Source organism: Thermomyces dupontii (genome assembly GCF_041956625.1).
Source record: "Thermomyces dupontii strain NRRL 2155 unplaced genomic scaffold VTN31scaffold_10, whole genome shotgun sequence".
Taxonomy (NCBI): Eukaryota; Fungi; Ascomycota; class Eurotiomycetes; order Eurotiales; family Trichocomaceae; genus Thermomyces; species Thermomyces dupontii.
The window spans coordinates 589,663-617,487 of record NW_027192316.1 but is presented as its reverse complement, the minus strand read 5'-3'; the positions used below and the strand labels follow the sequence as shown (position 1 = coordinate 617,487).

The 27,825-nt window shown below is 51.2% G+C and overlaps 6 protein-coding genes across 6 annotated transcripts; 3 read left to right on the top strand and 3 right to left on the bottom strand.

The window, feature by feature from the left end:
* Positions 1 to 6,052: 6,052 nt before the first annotated feature.
* On the bottom strand, positions 6,053 to 7,045 carry VTN31DRAFT_2030 (uncharacterized protein; the record flags this gene model as incomplete). Its single annotated transcript, XM_069402154.1, has 1 exon — positions 6,053 to 7,045. One exon carries the CDS (start codon positions 7,043 to 7,045, stop codon positions 6,053 to 6,055), a length of 993 nt encoding a protein of 330 aa, XP_069257659.1.
* Positions 7,046 to 8,153: 1,108 nt separating this feature from the next.
* VTN31DRAFT_2029 (uncharacterized protein) lies at positions 8,154 to 15,077 on the bottom strand (the record flags this gene model as incomplete). Its single annotated transcript, XM_069402152.1, has 3 exons — positions 8,154 to 8,210; positions 8,272 to 14,267; positions 14,318 to 15,077. The coding sequence occupies 3 exons, from the start codon at positions 15,075 to 15,077 to the stop codon at positions 8,154 to 8,156; spliced, it is 6,813 nt and encodes a 2,270-aa protein (XP_069257658.1).
* A 1,140-nt stretch (positions 15,078 to 16,217) lies between these two features.
* VTN31DRAFT_2028 (uncharacterized protein) lies at positions 16,218 to 18,679 on the bottom strand (the record flags this gene model as incomplete). The annotated part of the gene is made up of 3 exons (XM_069402151.1): positions 16,218 to 17,227; positions 17,285 to 17,562; positions 17,628 to 18,679. 3 exons carry the CDS (start codon positions 18,677 to 18,679, stop codon positions 16,218 to 16,220), a joined length of 2,340 nt encoding a protein of 779 aa, XP_069257657.1.
* A 3,601-nt stretch (positions 18,680 to 22,280) lies between these two features.
* VTN31DRAFT_2027 (uncharacterized protein) lies at positions 22,281 to 23,509 on the top strand (the record flags this gene model as incomplete). The annotated part of the gene is made up of 8 exons (XM_069402150.1): positions 22,281 to 22,389; positions 22,443 to 22,452; positions 22,520 to 22,543; positions 22,594 to 22,738; positions 22,817 to 23,128; positions 23,186 to 23,313; positions 23,383 to 23,424; positions 23,476 to 23,509. The coding sequence occupies 8 exons, from the start codon at positions 22,281 to 22,283 to the stop codon at positions 23,507 to 23,509; spliced, it is 804 nt and encodes a 267-aa protein (XP_069257656.1).
* An 826-nt stretch (positions 23,510 to 24,335) lies between these two features.
* VTN31DRAFT_2026 (uncharacterized protein) lies at positions 24,336 to 26,861 on the top strand (the record flags this gene model as incomplete). Its single annotated transcript, XM_069402149.1, has 2 exons — positions 24,336 to 24,905; positions 24,954 to 26,861. 2 exons carry the CDS (start codon positions 24,336 to 24,338, stop codon positions 26,859 to 26,861), a joined length of 2,478 nt encoding a protein of 825 aa, XP_069257655.1.
* A 343-nt stretch (positions 26,862 to 27,204) lies between these two features.
* On the top strand, positions 27,205 to 27,776 carry VTN31DRAFT_2025 (uncharacterized protein; the record flags this gene model as incomplete). Its single annotated transcript, XM_069402148.1, has 3 exons — positions 27,205 to 27,459; positions 27,529 to 27,659; positions 27,710 to 27,776. 3 exons carry the CDS (start codon positions 27,205 to 27,207, stop codon positions 27,774 to 27,776), a joined length of 453 nt encoding a protein of 150 aa, XP_069257654.1.
* Positions 27,777 to 27,825: the final 49 nt, after the last annotated feature.

The window sequence follows — 27,825 nt, the reverse complement described above, 5'->3', positions numbered from 1 at the left end:
ACAGTGTCCGGCTCTGAAAGCATGCGCGCATAACGAGTTTACTCTTGCAATCAAACCGCATCATGCGTCTGCCATCACGTCGCCTTTCGAGGTCAACGTTTGAATGATAACCTTGAACATGGCGAGATCTTGAGAGCAACGGTATGTATATGTGAGGCTCTGTAAGTTTGATCCTTTGTGCTTGAAGCGGAAGCCTCCTTCTTTCCAAATTATCTCTGTGAGATCACGCAATGCCGCGCTCAATGCCGCCAATGGAGATGTTTCCGAGTCGGGATTGCCAGCGGAACCGGGTTCATTCGATTGCACTAGATCGCCGAACATAACAGGAAGAGCATCCATATTGAACGTGTAAGAAGCATTCAGAACTTCGCTCTGGCCCTGTTAGAGAAATAGAGCGAGAATGAGATGCTGCCCGCTGAAAATATTGAATTTCACAGGCAACTCACAGCCTTTTTCCAACGGCGAAGACGCTGAATGAAATCTCTCCATTCATTGATATGCAGCTGTCGTTTTCGACTATGGCGCTGGCAAGTTTTTTTCCTTTTGCCGTGTTTGTTGATTTCGAAGTCTTCGGCAGGCCGACTTCTTTTGCAGATGGAGCAAGGAAATTCAATCTTCCCTTCAGAAGCCATCGTCAATCGCTGTTACGATTAATGCCACAACTGAATGAAAGTAGTCTTGCTGATGAGCGTGGTGTGGTGAAGCAAAAGTACCGCGGGAAAAGCGGACGCGATATGCAGAACGCGATGAGCGAACGGAGGAAACAAACAATAGTTATTATGTAATCATGTAGATGACTAATAAACAGGTCACGTGACTTTCATATAATTAGTTCCGACGATTACACCCGCAGGTTGTCACGTGGTTGGTCACGTGATAGATTATGTCAGCGGACAGCACCTTGGCAGCTCTTGGCACTCGCGCCCCTATCTCGTGCTCCCTAGCTCGTTCGCAGAGCAATGCTCACAAGCTAGTGCTCTGACAAGAGTAGCCTTTCAAAAATACGCGTTCACCAGGACGTGCATATGGAAAAGTACTATTGTACTTAAAGTCGATTACCTACCAACCCCTCCTTCATCTCCATTTGAAGATTATTCAGAATCTCCCATAGTTACTTTACCAGACAGTGTAGCATTGCTTCCTCTATCACCGAGCAATAACAGTTTTCATTGAAATCGACAGAGAACGGCTGCACACAGCTTCGGATTCTCGCCTCCAGCCTGCAATTTCGCCCCCCCTCCCCAAATGCTTGATTGTAGGTACAGGTACCTCGGTACCTACCCAGGTAGGATGACCACTAATGGCCGGTGCGTGGACACAAAATAAAAGGAAGACCTCGTGGCAATACCATTGTTACAGGGGCAAAACCAATTTTGATCGCTATGTAGCTATAGTCCGCCGTAGCTTATGGCAATCGGATAATGTCGATCAGTCGTGGATGGATGGCTGTTAACCAGTCGTCTTCAATGATAATCGAGGAATCTGTCGATGTAGCCCGAAAAGAGTGAAGACACTCGTTGGATTAAACATTAGTAGACGAACGATGCTAGATTATATACAATGTTGACTATTATGCAGTCATATCTGCGCAAAAAGATGTCTATCCGCGTTCCTATTACATCGTGCTGGCCACGCGGCAACGGGTCGGTACGTCTGGAGACGGTCTGCCATTCGATTTGTCGTCTGATCCTCTCGATGGGGGGCGCCTAGCTTCTGCTCAACCACTCTCTGACGAGGAACGGCACGTTTTTCGCGTTGGCTCGCGGAAAAGGCAGCGAGCTCTTTCGATAAGGAATCGCCGTACATCGGTTGGTGACTATGTATCGTGGTCATTACATTTGTTCAGCGCCTTCTGCCGATGCTGACGCCGCCTTCTTCGGCTTGCTGGCACGCAGATGAGACCGGATAGCTCTCAGTGTGAAGCCCAAGACCGGGCCAATGGCGGTATAGTAGAAAGCACTGTGCTTGTGCTTTTCGAAATCGGCCGCTGGTTCCACCAGATGATAGTAAAGTATACTTGGGTCATTCCGATCAAGTCTGAGAAAAACAATCGCCTCGCCTGTTGTGAAGTAGCCATATCTCACCCCGGCCTCCATCATGTCATGGTATACGCGACTGACTGCAGCAGCGGTCCGAATTTCGGCCTGGTATTGAAAGAGAGCGCTCTCATCGTTGACACTGGGCCCCGTGGCTCGGTTCACCACTCCTCGTAATGATCCATGTCGCGAAGTCCGGCCCTGAGATGAGGAAGAGTGAGTTCGATCGGGTTTTCGCATTCAAAAACTGGGATATCGCCCTTGATCTTCGGCTCAGGCATGGAATCGCAGGTCTGGTTTGGTAGTTCGTTTGTGCTTCGTTGTTGATGTGGCCCCCCTGCGTTCTGTTCCCGTGTGTTGCCATTCAGCACGTTCAAGTCAGGATGATGCTGAACGTAATCCGCAATTCCCAAATGGTTTTGCACATCATACTCATTCAACTTGCTCACAATTGAAGCAACCGGTTGCACGATCATGAGACGCCAGACATACTGGAGATCTCTTTCGTCCGAAATTATAAGACTTGACATCGGACTCTGAACATGAAAATGAATTTCACGTAAACTCTCGAAGATTTGACGACTTTTCAAGAGGCCGAATGCTTCCTTCAAATCTCTCTGATATCCAGGTTCGGACCAGGCCAGGAGACGAGTAGGGCAGCGCTTGCTCTGCCGGCTAGTCAAATCCTCTCTCGGTTTCAAGGTCCTGTCTAGTCGAAATCTTTTGTAAAACTCGTTGTGAAAAGCTCCGATAAATTCGCAGTGAGAGGTATTGCGACTGTCGCGGCTTCACTCGGGCGCTGCTTCAATTCCGAGATGCGCTCCAACTTTTTTTTCGCCTGTTCTATCTCGCGACGCTTCTCCTCAGTTAGGCGTTTCAACTTCGTTCTCTCCATATCTATTGCCCGCTGTTTCTCGTCCGCAATGTATTGCCAGATTCTTTTCTCTTTTTCCCATTCACGTTCCTTCTCCTCGGTAATGCGCTTCTACCGGTCTCGCTCCAAGTCCATCATCCGTCGCCTCTCCTCCGCGATGGATTTCCGCAGTTCTCTCTCGCGTTGCACCTCCCGCTGCTTTTCCTCGGCAATGCGCTTTCGCTTCTGTTTCTCACGCTGCAGCTTGCGCTGCCACTTCTTTCGCTCGCGCTCGACCTTGCTCAGTCGCTTTTTCTTCCCGTGCTCCGTCGCCTCCCTGGTACGCTTCTCTCCTTTCTGTTGCGAATCATCATCCTCCGGATGTTGAACTTCTCCGCTGGAATCCGCGTTGGATACTGGAGAGCCCTCGAGTGATTGCAGAGGGTGATCATTGGAGGCACGGGAAGAGGAGCCAAAGGAAGAAAGAAAAGTCGACACGAACAATATTGCGCCCGTGAGTTCATAGAAAGCTGAATGAGCCGGGATCTCATTGAATTCTCAGGGGCTAAGCTGTGGGAGGAAGCCTGGAAAACAGGATCGACGCGTGTTTTGACTTTTCTTTTTTCAGTCTAGTAAGCCCAAGTATGTACCTCAGTGAAGATAGAGTTGGGTTTGATGCATACTCTAGCCTGCCTGCTCCTTGATCTCTTTGTGTATATGAGCAATTAGATGAGACGTACTAGGTAGTGAAAGCATCGGAAATGAAGGCATTTGATCGTTAGACTCATCAAGGACTCCCAGAGTCTGTTCACAGGTGGCCGACGTAACTCGTATCTAGTACGGAGGACTACCTAGGGAAGTACTAGTTAGTTCAGACGAGTACGGAGTATATCAAACACTTTGGACCTTGAGGGAAAAGCAGAATGGAATATCAGCAATACCTTACCTACAGGGCTTTCGGTAAGTACCTCTAGGGCTTAATTGAGGAAGAGAAATGTTTCCATTTCAACCTTTAATCAGAGTCCTAGTTACAGGTAGTCACCAAAGTACTAAGTTACTCTGATCTCTCGATGACAAGGACTCGAATAGAACAACAGGCTGATGACGATTGTTATCTGGTGGCAACCATCCCTGAACATAACATCTTGTTGAATTCAGTCAAGTTCAGTCAAGTTATATGTTGAAGGCGTTGAAGCCGACAACATCCAACATCTTTTTTTTTTTGTCTTCTTACCCCGGGGCGGAGGCGAGAAATAACAATGATAACTCAGCAACAATTGAACGCGCCATAAGGACATCAAAGGCGAGACAGAGACTTCAAGGTTTGCCGACGTCCGGTCATCAAAAAGGGCGCGGTGTCAATCTCAAGCGCTCCGGACTACCAACCATGGCACAAGTCAAACGTTCGGCACAGCGACCCGATGATCAGCGGCGGCTCTCTGTCTCGGTTGACTTTGCGCAGGGGAAGCCTCCTAGGTAGCCCGCTTAGCGGATCCAGCCGAATTTTTGCTTGGCGATGGCTGTTTGTTTGGACACGATTTCCTTCAACGGCTGCCTCTTGGGCTTCTTGGGTTCGATCATCGTAGCACGATCGAAGTCAATCAGCATTACCTGTCCAGTTTCTTTGCACCACAAAACGTTCGCCAAACGCACGTCGTTGTGCATCACGCCTAGTTCATGCAATTTGTCCACCGACTCGTGAATCTCTTTCCTCAGTTTGGCATCGCCAAAGTAGTCATCCCAGGTTATCATATCGCCACCCCAAGACAGGAACAGCATGTGTACAATGTACTCTCTGAACTCCCAGCAGAAATGACTCTCAAGATCAGCCGATTGGAGGGGCCTGAGCCGCTGGTATATTTTCGCCTCGTGTTGAAGATAAGGAACAAAATCTTTAACAGTCGCTTTGGCAACGAACGTGTACCCGTATTCCATCAAAGTCACCCTGAAGAGGTTTCCTCTTGCTCCATACAAGAGTTCCCCCGTTCCTTGCGATCTCACCGGCTCGAGGCCCCTATCTCGAGTTCTTTGCAGTTGGTCATTGAGAAGACGAAGCCACGTGGTGTGATCGATCGGATGGCGTCCCTCCGTGTTCTCTCCCTGTTGCACGTGGAGCGAGTAGTTGGGACAACCACGATCCATCATGCCTCCTTCAACCAATCCCAGGAAGCACTTTTGTGTGCAATGCTCACTATTCCGGGTCCTCTCTGTGCGAGAATCCTGCTGATTTTGTTTCTTATCCGACTTGTTCTGGCCACGCGGGAATGGGGTCGGTGTCTCTGGCGGTCCGCCGTTCTCTGATTCTCCGTCTGATTCGTTAGACGAAGAACGTCGGTTCGACGATTCAGTTGTGGGACAGCACGTCTTGCGCGTTGCCTTGGTCGATTTTCGAAGAGGGTAGGGAGATCTCTTGACATTGGTGGCTGTCCCTCGGGGCATCTTAACTTCAGATCCTGGTGGCGTCGGCTTCCGCGCGCTCGGCGGCATCTCCCCCAGAATCCGTCCGGGATCCACTGCCCATTCTTTCAATCGTTGCTTTATCGATTCCCTGTCCGACTCCGAAAGCTGGGACGACTTGATAGCGCGCAGGGTGAACGCCAGGACCTGGCCGATGGCGGTGTAGTAGACAGCACTCTCCTTGTTCTCTCGGACATCGGCCACTGGGTTCGTCAGATGGTAGTAGAGAACACTCGGATTCCTCCCAATCTACTTTGAGGAAGACGAATGCCTCTCCCGTCGTGACGTAGCCATAATTCACGCCGGTGTTGATCATGTAGTCATATGTTTGGGTGACTGCGGCAGCCGTCAGCTTGTCAGAATGGTATTGAGAAACAGCGTCGTGCTCGTGGGAATTGGGCTGCGTCACTCTGTGGACCACCTCATCATAAATATTGGCGTCGCGAAGACCGGCTTTGAGGTGGGCAAATGTAAGTTTATGGGGAGCCTTATACTCAACGACGAATGCGAGCTGCCCATCATCCTCGATTCCTTGTTCACGCTTGAAGACACAAATTTGATCTGGTCGACGTCCCCTCGGAGGCTTTTGATGTTGTGCATTGTTGTTGATTGCGTTCAGGTCATTGTGAAAACGGACTCCACCCCCAAGGTTCAGCCGGTTATGGACGTCATGCTTCCGCAACATGTCGATTATGAATGTAACGGGTCACTCTATCATGACACGCATGACGCCCTGGAGATCTGCTTCATTCGAGATCTTTTGGTCTGACATCGACATCTCGGCATGAAAGCGAACCTCTTGCAGACTTGCAAAGATTCGTGCATCATTCGGACACACATAGAATACCTTGTCCAATTCTTCCTGCTTCAGTTCAGGGAAATCGGACCACTTCTGGAGACGAATGGGGCACAGTTTATTCTGCGGGTTGGTCAGATATCCTCTTGACGCCCTGTCCTTGTCGGGCTGGACTTCAAATCTCTTGTAGAACTCGTCGTTGAAAGCTTCAATATGGTTGATCAAAGAAGTTCCGCTGTTGCTCTGAATCCGGCACTGAAGCTCGTCCTCGATGCGCTTCCGCTCTTTTCTCTCAACATCTATCACCACCTGCCTCTCTTCCGCGATGCGTACCCACTCTTCTATCTTGCGTGCGAGGTCCCGCTGTTCCTCCTTGATGTGTTTCCACGCTTCCCTCTCACGTTCGATGGTCCCTTGCTTCTGTGCCACAATGCGTTCCCACAATTCTCTCTCACGTTCGAGGGCCCCTTGTTTCTCTGCCACGATGCGCTCCCACATTTTTCTCTCGCGCTTCAGCTCCCGCTGCTTCTCTTTTTCAAGGCGCTTCCGCTTCTGCTTCTCACGCTTCTGTTTGCGCTTCTGCTTCATTTTGTCGCGCTCATCCCCCCTGCGCTTCCGTTTCTTTTCCTTGTGCTTTCCATTTCGCTTCCGCTTCTTTCTCTCGCGTTCCGCCTCGCGCTCGGACGACTCATCTCTTTCATGAAGTCGTTTTTCCGCATTGGATCCAGTCGCATCCTTGATAGACTGCTGCTCCCCGTTCTGCTGCTTAGCGTTCTTCTTCGGACGCTGACCCTCCGAGTTGGAGCTCATGTTGGATAGAGACAGCTCGAGTGTTTGCAGAACTTGAGCATTGGAGGCGATGAGGAAGAAAGAACTGTAGACATGACGAACAGAAAATGCCATGACATTTTTTATAAGCGTGTGATCCTTTGAATTTTCAGAGAAGGTGAATTATGGACGTTGCACGTCTGGCAATGACGAGTATCGCGGGTTCACGGTGCTTTTGTTTGATGACTTCCTGTTTAGGGCTAGCGTACGGAGTTCTGTAAGAAGTCTCATACTGTTCCAGGTTTAGTGTATGCTCCAACATTCTATCTTTGGCTTAGGCTGACATCAACCCTAAACGCTCTTCATGTGAAAAGTGAATCTGAGACAGAATGTTCCGGTTGATCATGGAGGGAGTATTCTCACACGCAGCTGGGAGCTGCTCTGGTTTTTGAGCAAATGTTTCTCGGAAGCATATTAGCTAACTCATACTGGTGCCTTGAGAATGCCCATTGACAGGATATCTAGGACTGGGCAGAACAATAGTAGGCTACTAATAAACAGTAGCAACTCACTCAGGGATATGGAGACTGTTACAATATGACCAGCAAAAAGTGACTGGACACTACATAGCAGTGTCTATTCAACAATAAGTACTACTCTTGTACTGAATTCTCCTTCCAGAGTTATTGGAACTATGAAATATCCTGTCGTAAGCTCATTGACTGCGCAGGGAAATCATGTAGATCACCCAGACTTCTCTGGTTCTGATAGACATACCTACCGACTAGGATTGATGAATATCAATCGCTTGTCCAGCAAATATACGGTTATTATCAGAACGTTCTTGGATAATGGTGCCTATAGACCACAAAATCGTTGATTGATTTTACCTGTTCGAAGTTACTCGTGATCAAGACAGTAATTGACAGCTAACTCAATGCCAATTGATAAACAAAATGCATGGACACAATCCATAAATCACGCAAATAAGTTGTTCACATCGCCAAAACATGTCTATCATACAACCATCCAAGACACATACACCCAACGCCGAATACCCACACCAATCCATGCATAGAATAAAGCCTAGGAGTACAGTATATGCAATCATGGATTCTTGAATCTACGTGTACGCATAGGCGTGCCATCAAGTGAATATCAAACAAGAGCAAACAACGTGTAAAAAACATGAAAGTTCTGACTTTGCACAGCTGGCCTCCAACTCCGCTTGTGTTCAACAAACTCAAGGAGCAAGAACGAGCGCAAGAAGCGCCATGCGACAGTAGAGGCCGTACCGCATCTACAAACCACGTTAGTATGTCAACCCGTACACACTGTAAGCCAAAGAGAAAAAAACTCACCTGGCGGAAGTAAGCAGCCCGCTGGTCGAAATCCACTTCCTCGCTAATCTCCGCATTGCGCGGCAAGGGATGCATGACGACCATGTGGCTTTTGGCGTGCTTCAGGACCCGGTTGTCGATGATGAAAGTGTTCTTGAGCCGTTCATACTCGTCCAGATCCGCAAACCGCTCCTTTTGCACCCGAGTGCAGTACAGCACGTCCGATCGCGCGACAATCTCCGGCGTCAGCTCCTCGGACTCGACCAGCAGCTGGCCCGACGAAATGACCTGCTGGCGCACGTCCTCCGGCAGCGACAGCGCCTTGGGCGCCACAAGCTGCACCTGCACGTCGTAGAACTGGAGCAGCTTGATAAGCGAATGCACCGTTCGCCCGTAGCGCAGATCACCGGTGAACGTCACCGTCAGACCCGTCACCGTTCCCAGTTCCTCCCGGATGGTGAACAGATCCAGGAACGCCTGGGTCGGGTGCTCACGGCTGCCGTTGCCACCGTTGATCACCGGCACCGGTGAGAACTTGGCGGCCGTGTGCGCGCTGCTCTCCTCCGGATGGCGAAGCACAATGGCATCGCCGTAGCAACCCAGAGTGCGGATCGTATCCTGCAGCGTTTCGCCCTTCTTGGTCGATGAATGCTCGGTCGAGATCGCAATGGTGCGTCCACCAAGGCGCTGCATGGCAGCGTCGAACGAGGCAGAGGTGCGAGTCGATGGCTCAAAGAACAACGTGCACAGAACCTTGCCCTTGAGGATATCCAGAACACCCTGTCGCTCCACGCCCAACCTCATCTCCTGCGCGACGGTGAACAACAGGTGAAGGTCCGACCGGTTGAATTGGTTGACCGAGATGACGTGTTTCTGCTTGAAAGTGGACCGCGACAGTAGCTCCTGCAGGGACGGCGACATCTGCGACAGCGGCGTGAATAGCGGTGGCCCGAGTTCTGGTCCAGCGGGCAAGTGGTCGGTCACCCTTGGACGCTGTGGCCGCACTGGTGTGCTGGTGGTCATGGAGAAGCGACGCTCAATGGAAGTCTGCGCCTGCACTTTGGGCGAGAAGGACTTGATCGAAGGCGACGGCGGTACAATGCGATGGCTGGACATGTCCGCACCAAGTGCCGCGCCGGGCTGAAGCTCGCCATCCAAGCAAGAAGTCTTGCCCTGGAAAACGACACGGTGGACAGAGCCCTTGAGAGGTTTACCATCAAACGGCGACCAGGCCTTGTCGTTGCGATAGATATACTCGCGGTCGAGCTCGACCTCCACGCTCGCGTCCGGCTGATCATGCAGCTCAAAGATTCTCTTTGGATTGTGGTACAGTCGGTCGACAATGTCATTCACCGTGAGACGTCCCTGCGACACGGCCGTGAGGAGGAGAGGCAGGGCATCAGAAATACCAACAGTGGGGCTCGCGTTCTTGCCCGCCAGCTGATACGGGACGCTGCCGATAGAGAAGACGTCGATACCGTTCAGATGCTCCCACAGAGCGTTTTGGTCTTCTGCTGTGGGAAGGCCGGCGCAGTTGGGGAAGTCCGAACGAGTGAGGAAGAGGCTGTAGATCGAGACATCGCAGGTGATCTTCAGACCCTTCTCCTTGCTGAGTGCAACGAGATTGATGTCGTCCTTCGACGTCACGTTCATCACGTGAATGTTGCGATTGTGTAAGCTCGCCAGGAGAAGGATCGATGCGAGCTCCGTCCCCTTCGCATCCGTGAGGATAGGCTTACTGGCTGGCCAAGAAGCGAAGTGGCTGATGACTGCAGGGACCTTGATATTGCCGGACAGATGGTTGAAAGGAATGAAGAGGGACCCCACCTCAGCCGTAAGCTGTCCGAGCGTTTCAGCATTTGAAGTGGTCGCAGTCACCGAGAGGTTGAAGTCGCAGAAGGATCCTTCCTTGGTATTCCGCTGGGCAATACTTAGGGCCGCGCTGTCGGTCACGAACGTGTCAACGCCCACTGGCATCACTCGAATCATCGTAAAACCGGCGGCAATGGAAGCCTCCGTGACCTGCCGGAAATCCTTGGATCCGGGAGTGGCCAATCCGGGGACAAAGGAGGCGATATTGATCAACCCAGGGAGGACCACCGTCCGGTGACTGGTCTGTGCGTCAATGGTAAGAATACCAAGCTGGTAGTTCCGCGACAGAGCTTCGATCAGGAGCTTCGCATTCTTGACGTTGGTGACAAGAGGTGTCTGGTAGTCGACGGCCATTCGACGAGTGCGGTAACCCTTGCTCATGTAATTGGCAGGTCGACGGTACCGGTTGTTCGACGGCAGGTTGATGTACAGATCGATGAGGTTATTGGCCAGGTGCTGCGTCAAAGAGTACTCGGACTTGAGATCCTCTTCTTGACCAGCGAGCACTTCGAGATACTTGACTGGAATGCCATGTTCCTGGATGTAATCCGCAGTGCCAGCAGTGGCAAAGAGGTTGTAGCCCATTTGGTGCAGCTTGTGGATGAAGGGAAGCATTTCCAGCTTCTCTTTAAACGACCCGATCGACAACAAGATGTTCTTCTTCGGCAGACGGAAACCGGTCGAAATCAGGGCCTTCAAGTACGCCTCATACCGGTCACGGCCAAAGCAAGCAACCTCACCTGTCGAAGCCATTTCAACCCCCAGCACCGGGTCAGCGCCGGACAAGCGGGAGAAGGAGAACTGCGGGACCTTAACACCGACATAGTCCTTTGGCACATTGGTCGGCGGGTACGCCTCAAACGGAACACCGAGCATGGCCTTCGTCGCCATCTCGATAAGGTCAACGCCCATGACTTTGGAGACGAACGGGAATGAACGCGATGCTCGGACGTTGCACTCGATGACCTTGATATCATTGTCCTTGGCGATGAATTGGATGTTGAAGGGCCCGGTCACATTGAGCGCATCCGCTATCTTGCGAGTTGCATCTTCGATCCGGCGGACGGTCTCAGGATCCAAATCCTGTGGAGGGAGGACCAAGGTGGCATCACCAGAATGCACGCCGGCATTCTCAACATGCTCAGAAATGAAGTGGCCAACCATGACACCGTTTCGGGCAACGGCATCCATTTCAATCTCCTTGGCATTTTCGATGTACTTGGTGATCACCACAGGATGCTCACGCGAAACGGCGGCAGCTTGGTTTAGATAGTTGGCCAGGTCATCCTCCGAATACACCGTGTTCATTGCAGCACCCGAAAGGACGTACGACGGGCGGACCAGGACGGGATACTTGACTTGCTTGCAGAAGGCCTTGGCCTCTTCGATGCTAGTCAGCTCCTTCCAGGCAGGCTGGTCAACGCCAATACGGTCAAGCATGCGGGAGAACTTGTATCGGTTCTCGGCGGTATCGATCATCTCGGGGGAAGTGCCCAGGATCTTCACATTCAGGCGATGCAGCGGCAGTGCAATATTGTTCGGGGTCTGACCACCCATCGACATGATCACACCAGTCGACGACTCCAGCTGATAGATATCCAAAACCGTTTCCAAGTTGATATTCTCGAAGTACAACCGATCGGCTTCGTCGTAGTCGGTACTGACAGTCTCCGGGTTGTAGTTGACCATGACGGTCTTGTAGCCCTGCTCACGAAGAGTTCGAATGGTCCGAACCGAGCACCAGTCGAACTCCACAGACGAACCAATCCGGTAAACACCGGAACCGAGAACCATTACGCCGTGATCATTGAAATCGATGTCGTGCTCCGAGCCGTTGTAGGTGAGGTAGAGATAGTTGGTTTGGGCAGGGAATTCGGCAGCCACGGTATCAATCTGCTTCACCACGGGGAAAATGCCCGCCTCCACACGCATGCGCCGGATCGCAAGTTCGTTGGAACTCAAGAATTTGGCAAGCTGTCGATCAGAGAAACCGAGTTTCTTGGCTTGGCGAATCAGGTCCATGGGCACAGTGGAAGCATTATAGTTGCTGCTAAGCATCTTGCCGAAGTCGCTGAGTCCCTTGAGCTTGCGCAGAAACCATTTGTCAATCTGTGTGAGCTTCCAGATGTCATCCACCGAATAGCCATTATGCATGGCATTCGCGATGGCAAAGAGACGCTGGTCGGACGGGGTTTGAAGTTCCGTGTCGATTGACATCAGTGCACTGGTCTCGTTGAAGCCCAAGTTATGATAATCAACGGACCGGATGGCCTTTTGAATAGCCTCTTCGAATGTCCGACCGATGCTCATAACCTCTCCGACGCTCTTCATGGACGATCCAAGCTGGGTGGACACTCGGGTGAACTTTTTCAAATCCCAGCGAGGGATCTTGACGACAACGTAGTCCAGAGACGGTTCAAAGCAGGCGCAGGTAACCTTGGTGACCGAGTTGGCTATCTCATTCAACGGAATACCCAGACCGAGTTTCGCTGCAATATAGGCGAGCGGGTAGCCAGTGGCCTTGGAGGCCAGAGCTGATGATCGAGATAGACGAGCATTGACCTCGATAATGCAATACTCCTTCGAGAACGGGTTCAAAGCATACTGGATATTGCATTCACCGACGACACCGAGATGGCGGATGACATTGACGGCTGTCGTCCGAAGCATGTTGTAGTCTTCATCCGACAAGGTTTGAGAGGGAGCCACCACGATAGAATCACCGGTGTGAATGCCCAAAGGATCGAAATTCTCCATGTTGCAAACAGTAACGCAGTTGTCTTGAGCATCGCGGACAACCTCGTACTCAATCTCCTTCCAGCCTTTCATACTCTTCTCGATAAGGACCTGAGGACTGGCCGCAAACGCTTTGGAGCAGAGATCTCGCAGCTGTTCTGGATTCTCCGCAAAACCACTTCCAAGGCCTCCCAGGGCATAAGCTGCGCGAACAATGACCGGGAATCCAATGTCATCAACGACCCTCATGGCCTCCTCTAGGTTGGAGGCGGAGGCAGACTTGGCGCACTTCTCGCCGATTGACTCCATGCTGCGTGCAAAGAGCTCACGGTCCTCGGTGGTGATGATTGTCTCGATAGGTGTGCCCAGAACCTTGACACCAAGCTCCTCGAATTCGTCCTTGAGCTGGATACCCACTTGGAGGGCAGTTTGGCCACCAAAAGTCACGTAAATGCCGTCCGGTCGCTCATGCTTGATGACTTTCCGCACAAAGTCTGCGTTGACAGGAAGGAAATACACCTTATCCGCCAGACCCTTGGAAGTTTGGATGGTGGCAATGTTCGGGTTGATCAAAATGGTGTAGATGCCCTCTTGTTTCAGAGCCTTGATGGCTTGACTGCCGGAATAATCAAATTCTCCGGCCTGGCCGATGCTCAAGCCCCCGCTACCCAGGACCAGGACTTTCTTGACCGACACCCGAGGCGCTTTCCGCTCATTCTCGGTCTTCGTTCCACCAGGGAACTCGACTGGCTTGTTCATAGCCTCGGGAGAGGCGATGGTCGATTGAATAGTATTAATGAACACGTCGAATAGAAACTCGGTATCGCGAGGACCGGGAGTGGCCTCTGGGTGGAATTGAACACTGAAGAACGGCCGGCGGACATGCCGGATACCCTCGTTGCTGCCGTCGTTCGCGTTGACGAACAATTCTTCCCAATCCGCTGGAAGGGTAGCTGCGTCCACAGCGTAACCGTGATTCTGGGAAGTAATGTGGCATTTCCCCGAAATCATACTTGTGCAAGGAATATTGTGGCCACGGTTTCCGAACTTCATCTTGACAGTGCGGGCTCCTGAGGCGAGGGCAAGCAGCTGGTGTCCGAGACAAATGCCGAAGATTGGCACACGTGCTTCACGAAGTACCCGTGCCAAGTTGTCGATAGTGGTTGTGATCGTGGTGGGATCGCCCGGCCCATTGGAAACGAAGAGGCCATCGTAATCTTTGCCGGCGAGATTAGGAAAGTCATAGTCCCAAGGGACGACCATGACCTCAACGCCACGGGAAAGCAGGCAGCGAAGCTGGTTAAATTTCATCCCGACGTCCACGCAGAGCACTCGAATGGGTCTACCGGATGGGTGCTTCAGCGCAACCTGTTCGGGAGGCGAAAAGAGGCGGCGCTCCCGGATGGAGACTGAGAATTGTCAGTTTCCGGTAGGCCATCTACTCCCGCGAGGATCATACCTTCGGCCACTAGATTGATCTTACTTGGATCGACCCATTCGATGTCCTCGAATGATTCACGCCATTCCCCGGGCGTGCCATTGGTCACCGTTCCGTTGGGCAGCTGAGACTTTTGCAGCAACAAGCGGCCCAGCATACTGCCCTTTTCGCGGATCCGCTTGGTCAGGGACCGCGTGTCTACGGCATAGATGCCCGGAACTCCTTGCTCCTTGAGCCAAGAACCCAGAGATGACTGGGCTAGGTAATGTTCGTAGTCCTCACCCGAGTATGTGGCGACGACCAGGGCAGCAATATGGATCTGGGTGGACTCGAAGTGCTTTGGCAGGTCCTTCAGGAGTTCGTCCATGGCGTCGCGAGGCGGCACGCCATAGTTGCCGACCAAGGGAAATGTAATTACCAGGATCTGGCCTCGGTAAGAGGGATCTGTGATGGACTCCGGATAGCCAACCAGGCCGGTCTGAAAGACCAATTCTCCAGCCGCACTCTTCTCTGCACCAAAGTTATATCCCTGGTAGATGGTTCCATCCTCGAGCTCGAGGGTCATCAACTTGCCGTCCGTGCCAACGATGGGGGAGGCAGCTGGCGGGTAGAAGGCGCCATCGGTGGCTGTGGGTGGCAGGGCGGAATTCGACCGAGACTCTCGATTCATACTGTTATATGCAACGACGCCTCCGGTCGAGGGACTGGAGGGAACGGGGCCATTGCTCACACTAGTGCCCCGAGGCGAAGAGGCCTCGAGGCTGGTGTCCAATTGCGGCATGGATCACGGCAAAAGAGAACGAGGGACAGTCAGGTCCTCCGTCGCAGAAGCAGAAGAAACTATGGACGCATCAGGCGCACTTGAAGACAGCCGCAGAGTCTGTCAATGCGCACTTCTGGCTCCGGCGAGGAAGACAATTGGGGAGAAAAGCAGCTCAACGAAGTGCATTTTTTATAAATTTTTTGCCATGGTCCCGCCTAGCCAAGCTCCCATTGGACGCGGCCCGCCCAGTCGATCCAGAGTCCAGAGCGTCGGTTCGGAATTTTCTTGAAACATGGTTTGCAAATTACGACTGCCAAGACCGGATGCTTCTATTCAAAGCACCCAGGAGTGGAGTCACCACACGAGATTAGTGATCAAATCTGTGCAGTCTTTTCGATTTTCACGTTCAAAAACTTCAAATTGCCGATTTTTGTTACAGATTCCACGCTCATGACGCCAACATGTCGGTCCGTTATACCTAAGAAGGTATTTTCGTTACAGATATTTTCCGCACCCACTGTGCTTGGGACTTGAGGACATTCAGAACCCGCGTTTGGCGCGTTGAGCGCGGATGTCGAGATCTTCAGATCACAGGAAGCAGCTCTAACTTTCTCTCAACGTTCCTCTGAGCCTGCACTCCATGAGCACTATGAGGTCAGTTTTGAATGATGGTACGGTACGGCCCTCATCTGAAGAAATTGACGGAGACATCCTAGAATTTCCTGTTTGGTGCTTAGAGGATACGGTGAATATCCAAATACATTATTATTCCGTCACTCAGCCCTAACTCTGCAACCAGGTGGATCATCGCAAGTTGTATCGAGGTCCAACTCAACATGTTGGGACGTGAGATTGGTCACTTCATCAAATATTAGTTTATCCCTTGAACGATTCCTAGGTCAGTACTCAAACCTGATCACTCTGAATGGAAGTATTGGTAAGGTACCTGTCTTCATACCTCTAGTTCGCTGGTCCGTTAGCCGAGTCTCATGATGGGATGAATACTTGCAATCACGAATGTAGCAGATGAACATAAAAGAAACACAAAATGTCTATGATTCTATCTAGTGGTAGGTACCCGTCTATAACCCATCCGCATAACATCCAACATACAGAACCATCATGTCGTAAATTCGTCTATATGTCCACCCAAACCCATCAAAGGTCGAATAGTTGATACGGACCTTCCTCAGGGACCCAATCAAACTCCATCTCCATGGGCATGTTCTCGGCGGGATACATCCTCAGTGCCTGATTGGGATCCATGGGAACAGGATGGGACGTGATCTGGCCGGTTGTCTGCTGGGGCCATGGATGTTGAATTTGAGACCCAGCTGCATGTGGGTCGTAAATCGCACCCTCCCTCCCATGAGACGGCGTACCCAGTCCCGGTTGGTGCCAACCGCCCTGCATGGGGGACCCGGCGGTAGGCGCCGATGCGGGAGACACCGCATACCCCATCTTGGAGTCGGAGAGTTGAGACTGCATCGACGGCGATAGCGAGGAATGCTGGTCATCTGACCCCGGTGTTGAAGCAACTTCGTGATACATCCTCGTTGCGAAGGGTAAAAGGCCACTATGCCACACGGGAAACGAAGATTCAGCCGATGGCGAGGTTACCGAATGGCCCTCGTGGGAACTGACTTGCGTCGGCTGTGCTTGCGGCTGCGGCTGAGGGGATGCGGTCTTGTTGGTCGTTTGATGAGACGGAAACTGCCGATAAAAGTCTCGCAACTTTGCCTCGATAACCCTCAACCAATGGGTCGGGGTCAAAAACTGTGAATTGCCGCTGGCTTCCGTGAGTTTCTGCGTTATTGCTTCGAGATATGCCTCCATCCGCACAGACTCCGGGCTGAGAACCTCTCCCAGCGCGCCCGACTTGACCGAGCGGAAAACTTTCAGTAGAACTATCACGCCCGTGGTCACACGGCAGTATGCAAGACTTGGCATCTGGCGTACGGCGTGTATGTCACAGTTTAGAAAAGAATCAAGCAGCCCGTGCGCCGCGTCGAGCCACCTCAGCATGAGATCCACTCGAAAGGCACTCAAAGCTTCCTCCGAGCGCCCCGTCGGCTCATCATCGATGGCATGAAAATCATGATATCCTTCCCCAACCCCAACTCCGTACACAGCCAAGGTTATAAAATGATATTCAAGCGCCATGAAGACTACGTTGTTGATCAGTGCATGATTTCGACGCTTCCATCCACATCATTTTGCCGTACCAGTGAAATGCTCCGAATCGATGCCCCTTCTCCAGTCTTCGACTCGTTTATCGAACAGGCGAAGCACAGAGCGAACCCGAGCTTCCGTCAGAGGCGCGATTGAGCTAGTTTCGTCCAGCCCAAAAGCATGCAGCGTCTCGTCAGTAATCTTCTGCAGGCCGAACCAAATAGCAAGCTGCCTGTCAGAGCTGATCGGAGATCGACTCAGCATTCTCACACACTCTTGGATCCAATCATTGTACACGAGCATATTCGGCCGTCGTGTTTTAATAGCAACACTGTTCACAGTCAGTCACTTGCACAGATGAGAGGGAAGGGCCAGGGAAAGAAACAAAGTACACACCCAGAAGCCAAGTGATAGCACGCAAGGATCGCCCTCGCCTGCTCGGCCATACGATGGTCAAAATTTGACCGAGTATGCGCCACCTTTTTGGCCTCCGCTGGTCTTCGAGATACACGGCGCTTCGAGGCTATACCTATCTCCAGCGCCATCGTCGCGGCAATATGGGCATACTGAAATATCTGGGATTCTGCGGGGGATTCTGGGGGAGGGTGAAACACAACCATCAAGATCAACGCCTGGACGAGTTCCAGAGACTTCTCACGCCTGAAGAAAAATCGCAGCGCGAACGAATTGATCAACTCCCGATTCAGCGCAGCAGCAAGCTTGGAATCTACTGCGAAGGATGCGGAAGCGAGAACGGACAAAAACAGCACGGGTTTTGTGTGTCGTAGCTGGGCTGCGGACGTTTGTTCCGGCAGCACGACCACCGGGAAGTACTTGGCCAGCTTGTGGATAAAAAGAGAAATCAGCTCGTTGGCCATGTCGAGAGACACCACGCCGCGATCGATTATATCATCCCCATCCAAAGATTCGGGTGAGACGATGTTTTGTGTCAGGGGAGGCGTGTTCGTGCTCCAGACAGAGCTTTCACTGCACGAGGCGTCCTGTCCGTGCCACTGTCCAGGGGATAGAGACTGGTTCTGAGCCCTGGAGGGGATTTCTGAATCCCTAGTCGACGGCTGGCCACGGTCACTGAAGTCAATGTCTTCGGAGTCCTCGTTTCCAGTCTCTGACTCTTCGATGCTCGGTTCCCCGATAGGAAGGGTGCGATCCCGCAGCATCGTGCGCATGGCAGCCATCTCCCGCTCCAACTGAGCGACGCGGGAGTCGGTACGCCTCCGCGGACGACGCTTCTGCGGAGCAACGAAGATGCAAGGGCGGTTCGCCCTGGTACATCTCTGGCATTGATTTGGGACGTTTGGATCGGGGATGCATCGCACCTTTAACGACCTGCAGGACTCACATGATCGATTCAATTGTTGTTGTGACTGGGATGGCTGATCCGTCCGGCCGTCAGTCCCCGTTGTCGACGGTTGGCTAGTACTCGACATGCTGTTGTCCAATGACACAGGTGCCAGGTGCAAGAAGGGTAGCTCCCGTCTCTAGCCTACCGATGACTGAGGCGTACCTAACTAGGCAGTACCAACCGTAAAAGAAAACGAATAAACGGTGCAGGAAAAGAGAAAAAACAATCACATCGAGCAGGAAAGAGCTTGAGCGCTCCAGAACGCTCAGTGACACTAAGCACCAGCCATGGCGCGGTGAGATTGAGCAACGACTCGAGTCTGTACTAGAGAGGAACTGTAGTACCTAGAAGCGCGTCGATCAGGCCATAGGTACTACTATACTGTAAGTAGGGCTAAGAAGTGATAGTATCGAAGAATGAGCTGTAGAGGATTAATAATTCCTGTGCCACATTCATGGTACCTAACGGGCGCTGGTAATCCCTTCAAGTTCGATAATTGCCGCGTCGGGCGCAGTATCAAGATCATTGGCTTTCAGCCACGATGCATGGCAATCGAGCGATCTGTGCAGATCACGTGATCAATGGATGAGACTTTTCTCCATGAGCCTGGGCACACATTGATTTCCTACCTAGGTAAATTGGGGTGGGCACAAAAATGCACCACACCACGGTCAACTCACCACTGCCGTGAGCATGGGCGAACTCTAAACTGCTGATGCAACCGGTGAATCCATGGGGCTCTTCTCGACTCCAGGCTAAATAATGTACCTTGTTGAGCTTAGTATTCAAGGCATATCTACAGGTAGTCTTAGAGTACTATTCTACTAAATCATTCCAGATCCATTCTGCCAACTAAGCTGAAGCAGTAGTACCTATACTCTCGTATGTTGAGTATGTACGGAGTACTTCATCAGATTGGGTTCATAGTGTATCACTTTGCCTGGAGTAGTACAATTGCCACCCAAACATGTCCTAGTTTCTCGGCTGCTTGGATGGTTAAATTATTTTTTTTTTCTTACAGCATCATGATAAGTATCTGGGCAATAATGTGTTCATGAAATTTCAGGAAATTGATCCCCATGAGTCATACTAGTATGCAAGGGAACGACCCAACTCACCCAAGTCCCAACAATACTACTTAGAACCCATGTGCACTCGATGGGCGAAAAGTTACCTGCCAGAGCTAACGTATCTGCTCCAAATTACGAGCACAAAGGACTTACTCGTAGTAGTTTTCTTTTTGGGGGCCGACTTATGTAACAGGATTCCAATTGCATCGACTTATCCTATTGCTCATTCGAGTCTCGAGTCGTCTGTTCACGACACACTGTGCAGGTATCGCTATGAGATTTCTCTGAACTTCACGTACGAATCTAACCTTTGGCAATCATAGCATGACAGTAAAAGTAGAGTCTCTAGGGTAGTCGGCTTGGTACTAGCCAGACTACAAATGATTGACAATTGGGTCCCAAGGCTGCTATTGCAGCAAACGTCAATACCAGATCCACAGCCAAGGAGCTCGATACGAATGCAGTTGCCGGTAGAGAGAGTATGGCATGGACTGGACAGGCATGAAGCATCAGTATGAGATATGGCCAAGCCAATTCTTGTGTGCGAGTTGCGAGATTTGAACAAACAGAATCCGATTGACTCAGTACCTTAAATTTTAACCTTAGTCTACGAGTCAACTAGTAGTAGCATAATCGAGAAATTAGTTGAGGCTTAACTCAACGGTCGAGATCCAGCCGTTGGGAGCAAGATTGTAGGGGAGGGACGAGATCACTCTGATGCTGTATTGGCAACTAAGGGCAGGCCAATCCTCTGATCTGTTTCGACTCAACATTGCTGTCTGGTGACCGGGCTGGGCACGACCTGGGCATCTGTCGTCGCATCCTTCGGCTACAATAAAGCCATTCTGCAGTATAAGAGTAGAGTGCTTTTGTCAAAGTTCGATCTCATCACCGTATGTGCATTCATTCAAGAAACCCAGCCCGTTTCAGGTTCTCGCGCACGAATTGATACCTGCCCAATGGTAAATTATAAAAAGTTACTCCTTCGGCATAAATCATCCCCGAGTAATGACTTTCCAGAGGCGGTGTAGTTTTGTCATTTTTAAGCCCTTGCCCTACATAAAGACTCTCGGCAAACCATCTCGTAGCCAACAAAATGACCCCAGACGGTCTGGAACCTTGAAGATCAAGCTACCAAGTGAAACGCGTCTTTGCCCCGGAACCTGGGGTAGGGCAAGAACAGCGCATGTTCCAGACTCGTACGTTATCTTCACCGTCGGAGCCCCAGAAACCCCTGTCTGTCGACGATTCTGCACAAGCAGCACAACGGAATGCATGCCACAAAGTTCTCCGTAGCTGGAACCCAGTGTGATAAACTGTTCAGTCCAGCTTGTCCAGCTTGACGCGCGTTTCCTCCCACGTCTTCGCGACCCTGGATCAGGTATACGGAGTACTTTGTGGGAGAACCATAGTACTACCTAATCTAGAAGCTAGAAGAAAAGACACGTGCAATGAGTACTGGAAGTACTTGGGAGGCATTCATATGGAGAAAATGCCGTAACCTTAACCTCTTGCAACGAACTTGGACTGAATTGATTGACCCACGGAAATCCCCCACAGGCCTACCTACTACAGTCAAACCCCGTTATGGCGATACAATCCATCCCTCCAGTAAGTATCGCGATAGCGAGAATATCGCAGATCGAAATCTCACGTGACTATTGTAATACCATTCTAGGTAGTAAATCAAGTTACATGTAATAATGGCTTGCCGCTTTGACTGGAGTGCGGCCATCCATGGCGGTCTTCATTGGTCCATTGTCTTGCTGCCAAGCTCCCCCCACTATTGAGCCATACAAGCACTCTGATTGGTCAATCTTCCTCCCGCTAACGCGATATTCTGGACTTCAGGCATCGCGATATCGACTAACTATCGTGAAAGCTGAAAATTTGTATGGGCGGAGAATCCGTCCCGCCCATGAGTATCGCAATAACGGGGATATCGTGATAACGAGGAGAAATATAACGGGGTTTGACTGTATTATTCAGTACTAACTAGGTATTGGCTAGGTAACTAGGTGTACGGAGTACTAGGTAATTTGATGATAGTCACTCAAAATGCTGAGACAAACCAAGCAGCAACCCAATGATGCCAATTGAATGTACCGCGGCGATCGTGAGTTGGACATTATCCCTGCCTCTGCCACCATCTTCGTGGGGCTTTCGGCCCTGCAAGCTGGTCAGTAGAGCGCGTCAGAGGTGAGCCCTAAAAAGCTTGACTTGGCATGCAACCAATGAGCATCGTCGTTTCATGGAGCAAGCATGTAGATTGTGTAATTGCCAAGTGCGGAAGAATCGATGATGACTATTCCGATGCTGAATGAATCCGTCATAATGGCATTCATTTGTCCCTTTTTTTCTTGTTTTTCTCAATCTGGTTCTGTTCAGCATTCTCTTGCATCGAATCGCCATTTAGCCGCATCGGTTGATCATAATCCTTCAATTGAATCTAATACTAATACTCATTGGTGCGGATTGTACACTGCAGGGGTACATGCTCAACGCAAAGTCCATGCCAATGACTTCGGGTCGTGACCTACACAGCAGCATCGCGAGCACGCCGCAATGAGATTATGTCTGCTACTGCTTTGCATAGTAGTACTACTATGTGCTGGCATGACCGCGCTTACGTCGACCGAGCTCGGTTCGGATTTCACCAGCACTGGGATAAATGTAGCCAAGACCTCCATTAATAAGGGGGGGAAGCCAGGGTCGAAATATTTTCGTAAGTCGGTCAGGCTAATTTCTGGAAATAAGAAGCTCATGAGTTACACTAAGACGAGTCATCGTAAGAGGTTCGCACTGAATCACATTTGCCCGATACTAATGACTGGGGGCTGTTCTCGGAGGTCTAGGTTCAACAATCATTATGATGGACGGTTGGTTGCAATGTCTCTTCTTGTTGCAACTCGCAGCTAACCATGGACAGTTTTGCATCTGAGGAGATGCCGGGAGAGAAGACACTTCCCTACCTGAGAGCTTTGATCCAAACTTACCTTGTGACAATGAATGACTTGGGGGTTGCCACGTGGATCATGCATGGCACTTTGCTAGGATGGTGGTGGAATCAGAAGGTACTGTCCTAGCTACCTATCTCTCACAGTCTTGTCACTCTAAATTTGTGGCCCATACCTGACATGTATCTGGTCTAGATTATGCCATGGGACACTGATATCGATGTGCAAGTCACGGAACCCAGCATTTATTTACTAGCTCAACATTACAATATGACCGAGTACCATTTCGACCTCCCAGGCATACCAGGTGGCCGAACATACGTGCTAGATGTTAACCCGAATTACCATGTGTCATCTACCAAAGACCGCGCTAATGTGATCGATGCCCGATGGATCGACAAGACCAGTGGCTTATACATCGACATTACTGCTGTGCGGGCCGATGAAAAGCGTAGAAAGAACGGTGAGGAAGGGGCACTGATCTGCAAGGATTCCCATCAATACCAGGTACGTTTGCTTGCTACTCTGCTGTCAATGGGATGGGTTGCGCTCACAAGTTGACAGGAGGAGGATTTGTTTCCACTGCGTGATAGCCTGTTCGAAGGCGTCCCAGTTAAAATTCCTTTCGCGTTTGTCAAATTGTTAACAGATGAATATGGCGAAACATCCATTACGAGAACGAGATACAAAGAGTGCGCCGACTCCAACGCTTCTATATAGTTGCTTGCACCACTGTGCTGATTAGTTATGCGGCTACTCAGGCATACGTTCAATGACGAGGCTCAGCTCTGGGTCAGGGACGAGTGAGTGAATGCTCAGAAGAGATAGTACCTTCGTTGTTTAACAAGGCGCAGCGTTAACGAGAAATTGACAAAGCCGGGGCACTAACTCATGAAGGTTGGGAAAAATTCGATTCGACGTTGGGACCATAGTAACGACTTGACCTAATCATCAGTGAGGATACGATGGATCATCTCAGGGTAAACAAGATCAATCATCCCATGCTTTCTCGCTCGAGACCTTGCTGGTATCCTAGACTTCAACTAGGAATTCGAGAGTCGTACTCCGTACTGGTAGTTCATGATGATTATTTTGGATGTGGTTCTCAATCTTGTCTGAGTTCTGAACTTCTGACATTCTGCAATTCTGCAGTGACCTGGTTGACTTCGTTCAAAGCTGAAGTTTGCAAAGGCTTGAAAATTGTAAGTACCCAGTCCCCATCAGGCACTAATATCGCAACATGATTGGTGACTATGGGCTCGTGCTCATCAAATTGACTTCAGAGTGGGCAAAGCATATCTATAATGACCAATTAGAGCAAGCCATAGTTATTGGTGCAAAACTTTACGCTTCATTCTGTTGTGATTTGCATAACCGATAACGAAATCGACTCGTCGACTCGACAAGTTGATCACCTTGAACTCAAAACAGATTAAGCTTCGTGGATTGGGCTGAGAAGAAGCGACGATAAAGTTCTCTCATTGTCCTCCGTCCGTTGTTTCTCATGATCGGGGAGCTGTCAAGAGAAGCAAAATCCAGACGCGATAAATTCTTCGAAAGTTCTACCACGTGTCGTTCTCGTTGGCCGCATTACCTACAGTACTAAGTAGCTCAGCGGCATGATTGGTTCTCAGCAACATCGTGGGACATCCACAGCTTTAGCCGAAGACCGTCCATTTGCATAGCTTGGGCGAGAGTACGGAGAGTACCTATCATGGAAAACAGCAACGATGCACTCGAGGATATGCGAGGTCACCATGAAACTTTGTCGCAATTATCGCAACCAGCCAGCCAATCCGTTGTGCAGCAATCGCAGAGCGTTGCCAACCCACAACAACCGATGCAGCCAGTCACCAACCCGGACCCCCAGCTGCAAATCAGGAGCTGCGTCACCTGTCGTCGGCGCAAGGTACGCTGCAACAGGAGACATCCATGCTCGAACTGTGTCAAAGCAGGCATTGAATGCATCTTTCCTACAAGACGCGCGCCTCGAAAGTCACGGCGCCCACCAGAAAGCGACATTCTCGATCGCTTGCGCCGGCTTGAAGGTGTTGTGGAGAGTCTGGGAGCCACAGCAGTGGCAGATCGACCGGATGCCACCCGCGCCCCCGTTCCGGAACACCCGCAAGGTTCTGCATCAACAATTCAGGAGCCTGAGACGTCAAACAGTGACAGCTGGCCAGGGGAAACGGGTGTGCGCGAGCAGATTGGACGGCTGGTGATCGATGATAGCAGCAGGAGTAGGTATGTCAGTAACAGATTCTGGGCCAGTTTGGGAGATCAGGTGAGGTGAAATGCAGAGCGCCGAGGACATGAGGCTAACGTTGGCCAGATCGAAGAGCTGCGTGATCTGCTGGAATCCTCCTCCGAGGATGAAGTGGATGACTCATCGCCGCAAGACTCTGTCAAGTCGGCAAGCCAGAACCATGATTCCTTTCTCTTAGGCTATCATTCCGTGGCCCATACGCTTCGAAGCTACCATCCGACAACAGCGCAGACGTTTGCTTTGTGGAATATTTACGAGCAGAATGTGGCTCCGTTGGTGTCCCTTCTTCACAGACCGACCGCATGGAGAATCCTCTCGGAAGCTGCGACGCGTGTAGAGTCACTCGACAAGAACACCGAAGCTCTTGTCTTTGCGGTGTACCTGAGCGCAGTCATCAGTATGAGTCCGGAGCAAGCCCAGCAGGAACTGGGCGAGGATCGTGACAGCGCAATCAACCGCTTCCGGTTTGCCACGGAACAAGCCCTGGCCAGAGCCAACTTTCTCCACTCGCAGAACCTGACGCTCCTACAGGCCGCGGTTCTATTTCTTACTGTGATCCGCGCGCATGACAGCTCTCGCTTCGTGTGGACCCTGGTACCCGTGGTGATTCGCTTTGCTACTAGTCTCGGTATTCACCGTGACGGCACTAATTTTGGACTCAGCCCGTACGAGACGGAAGTCCGGCGTCGGCTGTGGTGGCACATCTGCATTCTGGATGTGCGCTCAGCAGAGGATTACGGAATGGACCCGATCATCCACGACGAAGACTATGACACACGGTTATTCTTGAACGTGAATGATGAGGATCTCACACAGGAGATGTCTGACCCGCCGGCAGAGCGCGTGGGAATGACGGATGTGACATTCTCCCTCATGCGGAGTGAGGTGGTGATTGCATACCGCCAAGTTATGTATACGCCTCTCCGGACCAGGGTGATTCCAAAGCTGGGGCAGCGGCTGAATCTGGTCAAGAGCCTTAATGACCGGCTTCAGGCGCTGATAATTAGGCACTGCGACATGTCGATTCCTATACACTGGCTGACTGCGACCCTGGGGCGGCTGATCGTGGCGAAACTATGGTTGATTGTGCACCACCCGTTGATCAACGATGAGCGGCCGACGATGATGCCTCACGTAGTGCGTGACCAAATGCTACGGACATCTGTTGAGATGATTGAGTTTTCACACTTGCTAGAAACCAACGAGGAGACAACCTGCTGGGGGTGGCTCTTCAATTCCTACAGCCTGTGGCATGCAGTGGCATTTGTCCTGGCAGAGGTGTGTCTGCGTCCGCCGTCGCCGGACATTGATCGAGGATGGGCCGCAGTCAATGCGGTCTTCCGCAGCTGGGAGAAGCAAAACTGGCAGACAAAGGGTGTTCCCTTCCGGCCGTTATCGAAACTAATGAAGCGGGCGATCGACGTCCGGCAAATGCAGAGGATGCGGGAGAGATCTGGGGAGTCATTATCACCGTCTTCTCAAAGCGTTCCGCCGCCGGGGTCGCAGACGACCCCTTCGTCGATAACGTCCCCGTCCAGTAGATTGATGATGGGAGTTTCAACGCCGGACTTCAATCCGTCAAATACAGGTTCCTCTCGACAGCATTCGGCATCTAAGAGCCGGTCGCCGCAGAGACAGCAGCAGCAGCAGCAGCAACGGCCCAATGCTTCTATGTCATTTGACCTCGACCTGTCACAGTCCATGCCTGATCTACTCCAAGACATCTTGCCGCTGCATGGTATGACCGGTCCAATCACACCCGAGACTGTACGAAACCAGAGTATCCCGCTCTCGCCGCCTTCCACGAGACAGGCGTCAGAACCAGGACACCCCGGACCGATCGACACGGCGCCAAATAGCTTGGGCATGCCCTTATCGCCGGACCGACCAAGCCATATGATGCGTGACTTCGGAGTGGACTGGGGGAATATGGACGGAATCGGGATGATTGGAAGTACACTTGGGCTATTTTAATAATAATACTGTATGATTATGACCTACCGAGGGTTACGATGCTTCCAGGATGATCCGACAATGAACTGAAGCTTTTGGCCTCATTCTGGGCAGGATGCAGCTCCGAGTTCTGGGAGAAGCGCGTTACGATGACGAATGTAAATTACGTATCGGTACGATATTGAAACTTGCGAAACGTCACGCCTAAGCCCAATCAGCCGTGTCACGCCCCGTGTCACCAATCAAGTTACTGTAACAATACATACCACCCAATGAAGGAGCTCTGCTCAGGACACCTTTCACGTCAGCACCTCACGACCGGCTCTCTCCATCCCGACACGACTCCTCCACCAAAGCCGACACAATGGTCAACAAACGGCAACCAGCGGCCCAAGCCGGGCCAGGGCTCGTCGGCAAAACCTCTCCTCCCGCAACAACAATAACATCATCCCCAACAACACTCTCCTCCCGCGCCTCCTCCCGCGAAATCATCCAGCACATCTGGCAACGATACCTTGCAGAGACACCGCAGCGGACATTTCTTCTTGACGCGTTTATGATCTTTTTGGTGATCGTTGGCGGGGTACAATTCTTGTATTGCGTTTTGGCGGGGAACTTTGTACGTTACCTTATCAATTCCTTCCGCGGTTTGGATTGTTTACTGATGACGGGTTGGGGAAACGTTTAGCCATTCAATGCGTTTCTGAGCGGGTTCTGTGCTGCGGTCGGTCAGTTCGTGCTCACGGCGAGCTTGAGGATGCAAACTAGCCAGGTTGCTGGTTCGGGTTCTACCGATCAGAGTGCGACGTTGCATGAAAGGTTGGTATGAGCTCTATCGAGGTGGATGCGGCTGGCTGACAATGGTGTAGGGCGTTTGCGGATTACATCTTTGGGAGTCTGATTTTGCATTTCTTTTGTATCAATTTCATCAATTGATGGGCATTCGTTGGGCTCGAGGAAAACCGTTCCGCGTATGTACGCCAAG